Below are 13,488 nucleotides of genomic sequence, written 5' to 3' on the forward strand. Positions count from 1 at the left end.
TATCCACTCTTGATATATATGTATATAGTTGTCATAAATGCATTCGTTTTCCCTAAGTGAGTAACTGCGGTAATAGAAGTAGCACTTCATTTACACCCGTTGGCACATTACATTGTTTCATTGATGAGGCGCAGCACAGCACACGCGCTGTACGCAGGCTGGTGGGAGAAAGAGTGTGGGGGCGGCTGCAGGGTATTGTTGACAGAGATAACAACACGCCGGTTGACTGACGCACATGTAGCCAGAGCTAAAAATATATATGAACAGTGTGGTTCCTGTGTAATGCTGCAAAATAGTATTCAATGTATGTAGAGGCGCTACGCAAATATTTTCCAAGATGCCTTTATTCGTCGTGCAGCAGGGGAAATGTTGCGAGGTGCTAAACCATGGATCCCCCCCTCTTGTGCTGTTTTAACATGTATCTAGCAAACTGCTTTTATCTTGTGTGTCACATTAACATGACACGCAACTGCAAAGTATTGTCGACTCTGCTAGTAAGAGAGCTAGGGTATAATCCTTGCCAACGTGTGACATTGATAATTCTTGCAATCTTCAATGTGTCCGGTTAAGTGGAAGGATATTAACAAATTGTAAGGTTATTTGTGAGGAGTATCCCCAGAAGCTCTATACGTGTTGGTGACGGTATGACATACGTGGATGGCCAACATCGCATGTGACAAACGATGCAATATAGTGAAGTAAGTGAACTATAGCTGGCGTTGTATTAGTGGTAAGCACATCAAGAGGTGGGAGCTCAGCTAGTAGTCGCGCGCACCTGATGGAACACTACTTGTAATTATGTTTGCGTTAGCAGAAATAATGTGATAGTGAAAAACTTGTCCTCCGAGCACTTTGTCCGTGACTCACCTTCGTAAACCAGTTCTTTCCGCGTGCCCGTGTGTGTGTGCGCGTGCATAAGCACCCCTGCGCCAGACAAAGTTTCGAGGATTACGGAGTGTCTCACGCATGCATCTGACTGACTGGGTCGCAGCGAAGATGACAGATGTCGTCTGCATGGTGCTGCGTGTTGCGTGATGCTGTACGGACGGATGGTCTACTGCGATACACAACAGAAGATGCATGTAATCTGTCTTTTGTGAGAATATACCTGTGTAGTAGTGAGTGGGTGGCTGGTCAAAGGTCTGATACATTCATTCACCTGTTTGTGGACTTTCGACCCAAGTTAATGAGCTCCAATAACGAAGCGTGTGCAATGTTTTCGTGAAATGTTTTTAATGCAGTGATGTTCTACGGAAAGGTTATTCATTCTTTTTCATGCAGTGTGAGTGTATTGTGAAATGACATGTTTTCATGATGACATGTATTTAGAATATTTCTTGTAATGGATTTGTGTAATTTTGTGTTAATTTTGTGTAAACGGAATGTTTTCCGATGTATGATGGCTGTCGAATGCTTGTGTGCTTAGTTTGCATTCAGAAAATTTCAGATAAGACTTACTAACTAATATATGATCGTACTGTTTGAATTTTAATTATAATAATTTCTATTATGGTAAACTGTTATATCGACAAGAGAGTATCTTTTGCTCTTTTATTCTTAGTGAGTGTGTAGCATGTATTCCTAATCTGCACGCAGAAAGTTTTTCGGAAAGATTTTTAAAGCTAAGCATTCAGGGCAATGACTTTGTCATAGCTGCCAAATGAGATTATAGTAGGGATTATATAACAAGGAATCTGATCTCCAATTGTCATTGACTGAGACCTTTTAACACGTGTTGTAAATCATGTATTTTCTACAATCTGATTACTTAATTGTTACTTTTCATCAATTCTGTTTTAACACATTTCCTCGCCACTGGTAGACCATAGTTGAATATCATTATATAGTTGAGTTGGGTACCCTTTATTTAGTCATTAGGTCATCGCACAGTACCACCAGTAGCACAGTTGCGTTCGTTCTATTAGCGTGTCTCTAATTTTCTAGGAAACGGTGTAGGAGAAGTCTAGTTGTCCCTACTTGTTTCAAATGTCAGCTTAATTAAATACGTAGGATTTCATCGCCAACTAAAAACTAGTGCAAGCTGCGCACATATTTGCCCAATTTGTATATTTCCACACTGTGCGTGGGCACCGGTATTCTCATCCTACTACTTCATCTTCTCTTCATCGTTTTGAGTACTCGTCCTTTTCTCATTGAGGAGCTCTGTATATTCGGAAGTTTTTCGTTTCGAGTACTCGTCCTTTTATTCTCGATCGTCGAGCTGTCGAACCGGAAATTTTTCGTTTTGAATCCTTGTCTTGTCCCGCGTTTCTTGTGTAATTGGAAATTTCTTCTTTCCGTCCTCTGCAGAAAGCACAGAGGCTGGTGTGCCCATCCTACTTCTTCCTCTACTCTCCTTTCTTTCGAATACTGGTCTCCTCGTCTTGTCCCGCATCTCTGTATAATGGGGGTCTCCTTTTTTCATTTCTTCTCTCCGTCCTCTGCAGAAAGCACAGAGGCTGGTATCCCCATTTAGAAGTTTCGAATACTCATCCTCGTCTTTTCCCACGTCTCTATATATAATCGGGACTTAATTCGGGAATTTTTCTCCGTCCTCTGCAGAAAGCACAGAGGCTGGTGTCAATGGCCGCCTTCAAGGAGCCGAGCCGGCCATGCACGGGCATCCCCAAGCCGCTGCGCATCAAGCTAGAGCCGGAGACGGAGCAGTGCGTGCCGACCGAGCCACGCTCCGCAATGCAGAAGGTTCCCTCCATCAGCGATCTTACAGACGACTCCTCGATACACGGTGAGTGCAGAGAGGAGGAGGGGAGTGGAGGGGAAGCAGGAGGGGAGAGCAGGAGGGGAGTGGAGGGGGAGGAGAAATGGAGAGCAGGAGGGGAGTGGAGGGGGAGGAGAAATGGAGAGCAGGAGGGGAGTGGAGGGGGAGGAGAAATGGTGAGCAGGAGGGGAGTGGAGGGGGAGGAGAGGAGGAAGGGTGAGGAGAGGAGGAGGGGGAAGGGAGTGAAGGGGGAGAGGGAAAGGAAGAGAAGGAGGAGGAGGAGGAGAACGGATAGGAGAATGAGGAGAGCAGGTTTGAGCCGGAGACGGAGCAGTGCGTGCCGACCGAGCCACGCTCCGCGATGCAGAATTAAGGTTCCCTCCATCAGCGATCTCACCGACGACTCCTCGATACACGGGGAGTGCAGAGAGGAGGAGGAGTAGAGGAGAAGAGGAGGATGAGGGGAGAGGAGGAGGAAAGGAGGAGGATAGGAAGAGAAGGGGAGTGGAGGAGGAGAGGAGGAGGATAGGGAGGAGGCGGGGAGGAGAGGGGGTGGAGTGACATAGTGCATCTTCTGCGTGTTCCTTGTCTTGGCTTCTGTGAGAGCAGAGGAAAGGAAAGTAGGGAAAGGGAGGCGAAGGCAATTGATAAAGAGGAAAAGAGAAGCGAGGTGACGGGAATTGAGGGAGAGGAAAAGATAAGAAGAGAAGTGAAGTGACAGAAGGAAAGGAGAGTGGTGGACTATGTGCGTGTTCCCTTCTTGCCTCCCACAGCAGCTGTCAAACAGCAAGCTTCACATGTGGCTGCTGAGGTCAGACGCTTCGTACACTGCTGCTGCTACTGCTGCTGCTACTACTGCTGCTGCTGATGGTGGTGGTGGTACTGCTGCTGCTGCTGATGATGATGGTGGTGGTGGTGGTGTTGCTGCTGCTGCTGCTACTGCTGCTACTGTGGCTACTGCTGTTGCTACTACCGTTGTTGTTGTTGTTGTTGTTGCTGCTGATGTTGTTACTGCTGTTGCTGTTGATGTTGTTGTGGCTACTGCTGCTACTACTACTACTGCTGCTGGTGGTGGTGGTACTGCTACTACATACTGTTGCTACTAATACTATTACTGCTACTCCTGCTGCTGCTGCTACTGCTATTCCTGCTGCTGCTGCTGCTACTCCTGCTGCTGCTGCTACTGCTATTCCTGCTGCTGCTGCTGCTGCTGTGCAACGGGGAACTAAGTCTGATGGAGTTTGGCATTAAGAAATTATACAACGTGATGTAATTGTAATCTGATGTTTTTGTCATCGTCCTGTTGCGTGACAGAGAGCGAGATTAGTAATACGTAATGCCTGACTCTGTTCACCATAATGCTGTACTGCTGTAGTAAATGCTCGGGTGTTGTCCCTATACGTGTATATTTTGCTTGCGTGACGTTGCTCATGTAAGTCTTTAACGAATTTTTGCTGGGCGCAGAGAGTTCTAAAACGTTACTAAGTCATAGAAAACTAGGCAGCCGATGTCAATAGGTAATGCACTCTGTTGTAAAGGAAGATACGATATATAGATGACTGCCGCATAAACGACAAGTGAAATAGGATCACCGATATACTTCAACGTGAAATGCTCTAACTTCTCCGTTTGATCCTAGCTATCAAGCTCAGATAACACTGTTAGAACCATAGAAATATATAGAGACACTATCTATATATATATATATATATATATAGTCTAACTAGTATAATTTCCATGGTTAGAACACATCTTCCCCTTTACGCTAGTGTTAGTTCTATAAACGTGTGCGTATGCAGGGTTTCTTCTGAGGGAAAATTAGACAAAGGAGGTAATGGCCAGTTTGGGAAAAAAATGCGCATGATGGATTCAAATACAGGATGTATTGATATACTTATAGGTATATAGATACAGGATATACTTATCAGTAAATACAGGAACATTTTCACAACGGCGATGTTAAATTTGACAACGGCAGTGCGCCACTGTGCCTCTTATGTATAAGAAACACTGGTATGCGTACACGATGTGAATGACACGGTGTGTGAGTAAGTCGCGTGTACCTTATGTAGAGCGACTTCCCTATAAGGAGCTTCTTCCTGAACGCTTCTTCTTTGTTCTGGATAGTCGGGACCTCGCCAAATCTCTACCCTACTGCAAGTAACCGTGGTTACATTGGTGTGTGTATGTGTGTGTGGTGGATACACCGTGGCACGCGTATAGGCATGCACGCGTACGTACATCCGTCCGGTCGGTCGTGGCCAACACGTTGCCTTCTCAGAATTTCCACGACCGTATCAATACCGGTAACAGTTTCCTTCCTCTGAGGAAGTAGTCCAGCGAGAAGACAGTAACTGCTACAGGTGGACAGATGAATAAAATGGGTGGGGGGGCAAAGTGAAAGATGAGACGTGATTATTCTGGGGCAGGACATGTTCGTGTATTTAGTACTATACTGATATTATATACTACTATATTGTAACTAGCATATAGCGCAAAAGACTACTAACAGATGCGTGTTAGAGATCATATTTTTCTATTGGAGTGTATGCACATTCGTCACTCGAATCACTAACACGTCTTGTCTGGAATGAACCAGATCCACATAGTGTTGCAGGAAAACTTGAGACACTCCAGAAAGGCACATGATAATTTACGTATATACACACACGCGCGCGCGTAGTGGACAAGTCCACCCACGCACTATGTACCCTCCTGGGCAAACACGAGTTTGCCTGGATACATACAGGTCAACCCATGCTGAAACACTTGTTGTCAGTGGTGGACAATGGTGACAAGTACCCGTCTTCAGCCAAGCATAGACTAGGAACTACATAATAAACAGCTTAGCACAATGACAATGCTGGCTGGGCAGGCATGTAGTATCTGCCATTGTTGTCACTTCCTCTCAGGGCCGTCTTGGCGGCACAGTTCTAAATGCACCTCTTTCTATTCTATGATAACACTTGCCAGGGTAGTAGCGAGAGGCAGGCCGTGGTCAGCAAACATTTCCCGTCTGCAGGTGCTTATCCACCTGAATAGGTTAGCAATACCCTCCGAATACATTAGCATGCAGTGATTTTTCTCACCCGTTCGTCTCGTGGGGTGAGGGGGAGGGAACGACGTTGGATGTGCCCCGTGGGAGAGCCAACCTTACTCTACGCGCTGAAGCCAATGTCGTTTATATAATAAATATTAATTACGGTTCGTTAGCATTACGTCCGTGTAACACGGGTGGGTGATATACCTAGTACATCAGACCTTATATGGAGTGGAGAGGCGTACATGGGTTTTATGTGAGTGACGTAGGCTCTTCTTCTTACGTGGCTGATTCAGGTGCCGCGCGGTGTCCGATGATTCTGTAGAAAACTACGGCAGTTTAAGTGAAAAAAACACACTCCTTAGTTAAGTTAGCGTGGGTTGGTTCTTCGTCCTGCTGTAAATTGCTCTCGTGTGCCTGCATGTCGTCATTGGTAGTTGGATCATTTGGAGGGTGGGAGGGGGGAGGCGGTCGTGATTCATTGTGGCTCGCGAGCACCGTACAATACACACACGCACGCACACACACACACACACACACACACACACACACACACACACACACACGGGTCCTGTTCCGCCTTCACGCGCTGTTGCCGTTAACGGCAAAACTGTTCAAGTTAGAAACATAAATTCCTTCGCTTGTCGGAAATTCTGCGTTTGTGTGGGTTTGCGTGGCGTGTGTCATGGCCGGTCATTTATATCGGCGTGTCGGGCTTTGTTTAATCTCGTGCGTGTGCGTTTTATGCGATCGCCTTTGCTGTACGTATCTATCTCCCTCGAAAGCAGTTCGAGATCAATGGGGCGGGGGTGCACGGGAGGGCAGGATACGAACAAATAATTACACGTTTGTCGCAGACTGATTCCCAAGTCGCGTCGCTTCCGTCAGGTTAATTGTCAACGACTTACGGAGTCGTCAGTCTAAACTCTATACGTCTGCCGGACAATCTTGTATACATATTCTATATTTATGTATATACGTATGCGGCCGCTTGCAATGCGCAGGTAATGTACACAGGTGTGTCATGCTGGACACGTGGTCATACAGGTATGATAACAATATGTCGATGTGTTTGCAGCCACCTAGTTTATTTGGCGGAGGTGTGTGGGGGGGGGGTGAGGGTCGCGGAGCGGGTGGATAAATGTTGGCACGAGAAATAAAGGGCATAGAATTTTTATACCTACGCAGTATTCTCGAATAGTGCATGGGGATGTTAGTAGAATCGGTGGCGAGAGAGAGAGGGGGAGAGCGGGAGATAGAGAGAAAGAGAAGAGAGAGAGGGAGGAGGGGAGATGATAGCGGAGAGAGGAGAAGGAGAGAGAGAGGAGGAGAGAGAGGAGCGGCCGGAGGCGGGGAGGAGAGCGAAGAGAGTGAGTAAGAAATGAAAGAGAGAGAGAGAAAGAGAGCGCGAGAGAGCGAGAGAGCGCGAGAGCGCGAGAGAGAGAGATAAAGAAATGAAGGAGAGAGAGAGAAGAGAGAGAGAGACACACAGAGAGACACAGACAGAGACGATTTGAGAGCAGTGAGAGAGAGCGAGAGAGAGAGAGATAAGAAATGAAGGAGAGAGAGAGAGAGAGAGAGAGCGAGAGAGAGCGACGAGAGCGCGAGCGCGAATGAGAATCTTACAGGCGCAGCGGCCGCGCGCATACCACGTAAAGAGTAAAAAAGACATGTGCCCGCCACTCGCATTCAGCGGCTTCACGCAGAAATGTCTTGATCGGCGTGCCAAGATAGAAGGTGGCTGTTTGAACAGCGTGTCAGGCGGGGGTGGGGAGAGGGGGTGGTGGGGGTGGTGGCGTGTACATGTGCACGTACAAGCTGTTATTGCTTAGCTGGACGCCGCAGACGACTGTTTTCTTACGATCATACTCACAAGTGCTCGTCGTCGAATCTGTATTAACAACATGTCGTCGTGCGAGCGCGTTTCGGTGTTGTGTGGCACGTTTGCCGACTCAGAACGCATGAATGGTTCCCGCGAGCTGAAAAGAAATGTCTTGCTCTCGTGTGATGTTATCACTTTTTGTTGGAACTAATACAGCTAATCGCTGTTGCAGCAGATATTACCACATTAAATTGTATATCGCACTTAATGTAAATGTACACTAAGGTCAGGTGTTCGTACATGTAAGTCTACACGCAGTTGATTGCTGTCTGCCAATATCAAGGGCGCGTAATAAGGATTATGTTGTAATATCATTCATTATGTGCGCTACAAATATCATTATGCTCTTCGTCAGACGATCTCAACGTGCTTAATTACGCGCGACTCATTAGGAAAAAGTGGCAGTAGTGGTGGGGAAGCTTAGCGAAATCCCTCGTGAAAATGAATGACAACTGCAAGGTCAATCCGTCTTATGTATGCGGCGGACGGGGACATAGGTTTTGGTTGCTAGCCTAGTCGCGCCCGCTCGATCGCTTGCTCGGCAGTTGTAAAAAATATATAAATAGCAGTATTTATTCTGGCCGGTGTTTTGATTGCTCTCACCGCAGAAATGCATCTTGCTGGGTAGCGCACAATGTACAGCGTGCGTGCAGTGCGTGATGCGTGCGGCGTGCGTGCTGCGGCGTGTGTGTGTGTGTGGTCGTGTGGTGTGTGTGGTGTGTGTGTGTGTGTGTGAATAATATAAGTGTTGTGTGTGTGTGTGGTGTGGCCTGCGTGCGTATGCGTGCGCGGTCGTTAGTGTTTGTGTGCGTGCGGTGCGTGCATTAATAGTGTGCGTGCGTGCGTGCATGTGTGCTGCGCGTGCGCTGTGCGTCGCGCGCCTATATATAATATATGCGCCTGTATAGAATGGCCGTATGGCATCTTGCGCGGGGACAATAAACGCGGGTAGTGTGTGGTGGGAACTAAAACAGGCTCTGCCAGCGAAATGTTATCGCCCTTATAATTATACATGCAGCGTTTATTTTGCGAGCGCGGGGGCGCGTATCACCATCACCACCCATCAACGCACGCGCCGACCCCATAATAATTTATCCGCTGTTGTCCTCGCGATGTTAAATCGATCTAATGTGAACTTTTATTGGGTGCAAATGGTCAGATCAACTAGCCCCCACGGATGTATTAGTAGGGGCACCCACTGCGTCAATTTGCGGCGCCTCCTAACCTGTATGTCGCCTCCGGGCATGACAAGTCGTGGTGTGTGTGTGTGTGTGCCTTCGGTTACGTACTGCCATATTGCGTTGGCATCTGGCTGAGGCATCGGTGTTGCAGTGAGTGGGTGGTGTCTTGTGCGCAGGCTGTGGCTGGTGGGGTGGGCTCGCTGTCACCGCATCGGGGTATTGCGGTGACAAGTGATAGGAATTAGCCTGTCGAGATTCCGAAACACCGTGCCGTAGCGTCTCTCGCGCGCGTACGCAGCGGCCCTCTCTCGTCTCCCTCTCTCTGGTCTTCTCTCTCGTCTTCTCTTCTTTCTCTCTCTCTCTCCTCTCTCTGCGGTCTCACTCTCACTCTGCATCGCTCGCTCTCTCCTCTCCCCTCTCGCCTCCTCCTCCTCTCTCCCTCCCTCCCTCCACTCCTACCTCTCTCTACGCTCTCTCTCTCGCTCTCTCTCTCTAGCTTAGTGCCGTCGGTGATGGTTCGTGATTAATCGAACGGCTGCATGTTTTGGCGAAATGTTTCATCGCAAGGGAAACGACGATGTTAGGTTGTTATAACTGCGAAGTTTTAAACGAAGCATGTATTTTTCGTCCGTTGTCTAGTCTTTAGTCTTGGCGGATAATCTTCGGATAAGTTAAGCGTTTAAGCGCGGGGTGGATATCGGTTGCGTGTGACATTCGTTTCTATTTTAAAACTAGCCAACGGAAAAGGTCACATTCTCATTTAAAAAAGGTGTTGCTTTGCCGTCGTGCGAGCACCACAGCTGCTAAATGCTGCTACTGGTTTTCTATTATCTAGATAATCGCGTTTGATCCGCGCTTTATATGAGTTCATGCTACATTTCGTGGCCATCTGCAGTCACTAGCACTGTCAAGTCTATTTAGATAAGCTATGTTCATGTTACCATTCACCAATTTTAGTCTTTAGGGAGTAGTGTGAGTGCCGAGTGGCTAATAAATCATGAGGGTTATCTGGCTGATGAAAGTTCTCAAAGACTTCAATTCTCGGAAATAACCAGCGAGAGTTGTTACATCACGGCAAGATGTTTATAGTGACGAAGAAAGCTGCTATCAACGGTCCCCCGAACCGGCACAGAAAGAGCAGTTAATGTGTCAAGCAACTTGGCCTCTTGTTAAATTTGGATGGTGCTATTGCATAAATCACGCCAAACATATGTCAGACAAGCGTCATATATGTGTTTTTGTCACACATAACAGCCAGTGTATTGATAGCTAATTGGCACATTCTAAATACAGTGTATTTTTTTGCGGCAAGACTGAGCTAGTTGCGAACGAAGAATGAATGCGAAGCGTATGTTAAGTACATTTTGATAGATTGTAATATATTGTTAAAACGGATAAAACTCTCGCCGATCACTTGTTTATGTGGGAAGCAGCTGTTCCTGATGCATAATTAGTCTAGTTAGACCTCTTTAATGTTAAAGCAAAAAACTATTTCTCCGCCATGCGTCTACCATGTCCCTACAGCAATAAAAATTGCACATAAATGTAATAAAGTTTTATTGGATATTGCCGCTATCTCGTCTGCAAATTGTGTACATAGGAAATTATCTTCCCAAAGAATTACCCACGTGAATTTAAAATCAATGTATTTAATGGTAATATAGTTTTCCATGATAGAAAACGTGTTCTATATTATTGCTAAATGTGAAAAAATGTAATTACATGTAGTTACATGCTTGGTTGATGCGCTAGTGACTAATTGAAAAGAGTCGGAGCTACTGTCCTTTCTCTTTTGTGATTGCTCTTGGAAAAATGTCGTGGTGCTAACAACGGAACCCGTGTTAAAATTCCTCACGCAATCCATGCTCGCATAGACTGCCTCGTGGCACCAGTGCAATCACATGCAATCAAGTGAGAACATATTTCTTGCAAGCCAAAAAATGAAATCGGACGCCGTGCAAATACAGTGGAGCTTCCGAAAAAATGGCCGGGGCATGTGCTCGTACTTTGCTCGTTTCCCGGGGCACATGAAAAATATCGATCAATAACAGTATTTTCCTAAACATTGGCTTTGAAGATAAAACTATACTATAAACTGAACCTTTGTTATAGGTTGACAGGATATTACGTGTCGCGTGACTGTGTATTGCGGTATTGCGGTCTTGCGTGTATTCATTGCATTGTGTGTTTACACAACAATTTTAATTATGTAGCTCGGATTGAAAACTGGAATTTTGTTAGGAGTTTAGCATTGCTGTTCTGCTAGGGTTTTATTTTTCAAGGTTGAACGTCATTCTATTTTTACCTCGTTAACATTCCCTCGCCTACTACACCGTGATTAGTTTACATGTGCATAAAGGATATTTACATTTCCTTGATAAAATGAAGCCAAAGTCTTTGGGAGGGGGGCAGAGAAGAACAATCGCATGGAAAGTTCCAGTAGCAACAAAGAGATGTCCTTTAAATGTTCTCCCCCACTTTCTACAGTGCCGTCCGCGTACCTACGATGTGATTTACTTACTGAATGCACCCCGTTGCTGGGGTGCCTGACACTTTGCGACCACATGGTGGGCTGCATGTGCGACTTGCGTTGTGAGTCATTGCTCTTTGAGTCCACTGTTGGAGCGCTGCATGGGTTGCTACAAGTGTAAGCGGGGCACATCAGATGCCCTGCTAACTCACTATGGGCTATAGCGTCGGCAGTGTTACGTGCCAGCGAATGCAGTCGGTGTGGTAATTGTACTGCTGCCGACGCCCCGGCTGACAGCCCGAAGGAGTGACGCTCGCCTCAAACAACAGAACCTCTCTTAACGGCCACCGCCGAAACGTTTTCCACGTTCGATGCGTGTCAGGCGGCGGTGACTATCCCCCCACACACACACCCACGAATTTGCCTGTATTCCTTGTAGGTTTACGAGAAAAAAGAACCCCCCCCCTCCCTGCTCCACGCGCGAACATGCAGATGTGGTGTGTATATTCCATTCATCTGCATGGTGGGGAAAAACTATATAGTATTGCGTCTGAAGGCGATGCTTGGTGGTGGTGCTCTCGTAGCAGGAAGCAGTGGTTCCTAGAACGACTGCAGATGGTACCGCGTGGCAGTGCGACTCTTCCCTTGCCAGCTGGCACAATGCTCCCGTCGGCTTCCGTGCGAGTTTCAAGGAGATAAGAAGAATGTTCACAACTAGGTGTCTACCAAAGTGTCATGGCCTCCCCCTCCCCCCCCCCAGAAGACCTGCGTGCCACATGTCAGACACGGGTTTTACGCGTTGTCTTGTACGTTGGGAATGATCGTATGAAGGGACGTATAGTGGATGCTGCTATCACGGTATTTTACTGTGATGAGATGGTGGCGAAAGGCTGCAAGTTGTGCGCGAATTCTGAACTCTGGTTGTTTTCACATCGATGGCATTTCCAGTAGCGCAGGAAGTATAGGGTTGTGTTTTCGGTTAATTAGAGTAGGGGATAGGGGGCACGTGCCACTGTGAAACTAGAGAATGCCCAGCCTTGATTTTAGCAGGTGGCAATTGTGCACTGATATAGACACAAGATTCCAGGCAGAGGTGAAGAGGAAGAGGATGTATTCGATGTCCACTGCTGCGTTATCTCGGCCTGTGATTGGTTTAAATAGTGACACATAGTTCCGTTCGTTTACGTTTGATGTCTCGCATCGAGTTGTCAACTTGCTCAGATTCAATGTTCATATACGTATGATCAGATGAGATGAGAATTGGTTCTCTCTGATTGGTTGGCGCACTCTGGATATAATGAAGTACTCGTATGATCGCTCGTGTATATGTACGCGAGAGACCGACTATCTTAGATGTTACTGCTTTCCTTCACATCCTTTCGTCAACATCGCTCGAAGTCGGTGGTGACTCACAGTTCTTGGCAGGTGTCCCTCGCTGTATACGGCGGCTGTGTGTGTGTGTGGTTGCTATAGACGCGTGGAAATGAGCTTCCAACGATAGCCGCCAACGATAGCTTACGATAGCCGCCAACGATAGCTTACGATAGCCGCCAACGATAGCTTACGATAGCCGCCAACGATAGCTTACGATAGCCGCCAGCCGTGCCCACCATTACACAGTCCTTAAGAGACATCAGTATACACGTGTCCGGCGCGACACACACACGCGCACCGCCGCTCACAGCGCACGCAGCACACACCACACGACAGCACACCACACCACCCACGACACACGAACCACCCACACCACACACACACCCCACACACCACTAACCCATCCACACACACATCACACACCACACACGCACACACACCACACATCACCTTCACACTCAGCACACCACGCCGTAGCCGCGACGCACGCCTCACACACGCACGCACGCACGCACACGCGCACCACGCACGCCATACGCAGACGGGACCACACACGCACCACGCTTACGCCGCACATAACACCTCACGCACACTCCGCCCACCACTCCGCGCTCCATCCGTTCACGCTACTGCACACCAAACACCTACCAACTACACACACCAACACACACAAACCAGCACAAAGCACGCACACGCGCACACGCACCACGCACACGCCTCACGCACACGGCACAACACACACATATATTACGGACAGAGGCCCGGTGTCTGCTCGTTCACACTGACGTCACAGTATATATATATATATATTTTATACGTATA

The 13,488-nt window shown here is 47.4% G+C and overlaps 1 protein-coding gene across 5 annotated transcripts in view; it reads left to right on the forward strand.

Annotated features, from left to right (window-relative positions):
- The window catches only part of LOC106807115 (protein c-ets-1-A-like), a 46,005-nt gene that overhangs the window by 3,122 nt on the left and 29,395 nt on the right, over positions 1–13,488 (forward strand). For 4 of the 5 annotated variants that reach the window (XM_014809379.1, XM_014809387.1, XM_014809401.1 and 1 more), the window contains exon 3: positions 2,563–2,746. In XM_014809379.1, the coding sequence (XP_014664865.1) occupies positions 2,563–2,746 (184 nt within the window). Of the gene's footprint in view, positions 1–925; positions 1,283–2,562; positions 2,747–13,488 lie in introns of those variants that run through there. The other variant, XM_014809407.1, reaches the window with a different exon arrangement.

The sequence above is a fragment of the Priapulus caudatus genome, unplaced genomic scaffold (genome assembly GCF_000485595.1).
Source record: "Priapulus caudatus unplaced genomic scaffold, Priapulus_caudatus-5.0.1 Scaffold10, whole genome shotgun sequence".
Lineage (NCBI taxonomy): Eukaryota > Metazoa > Priapulida > Priapulimorpha > Priapulimorphida > Priapulidae > Priapulus > Priapulus caudatus.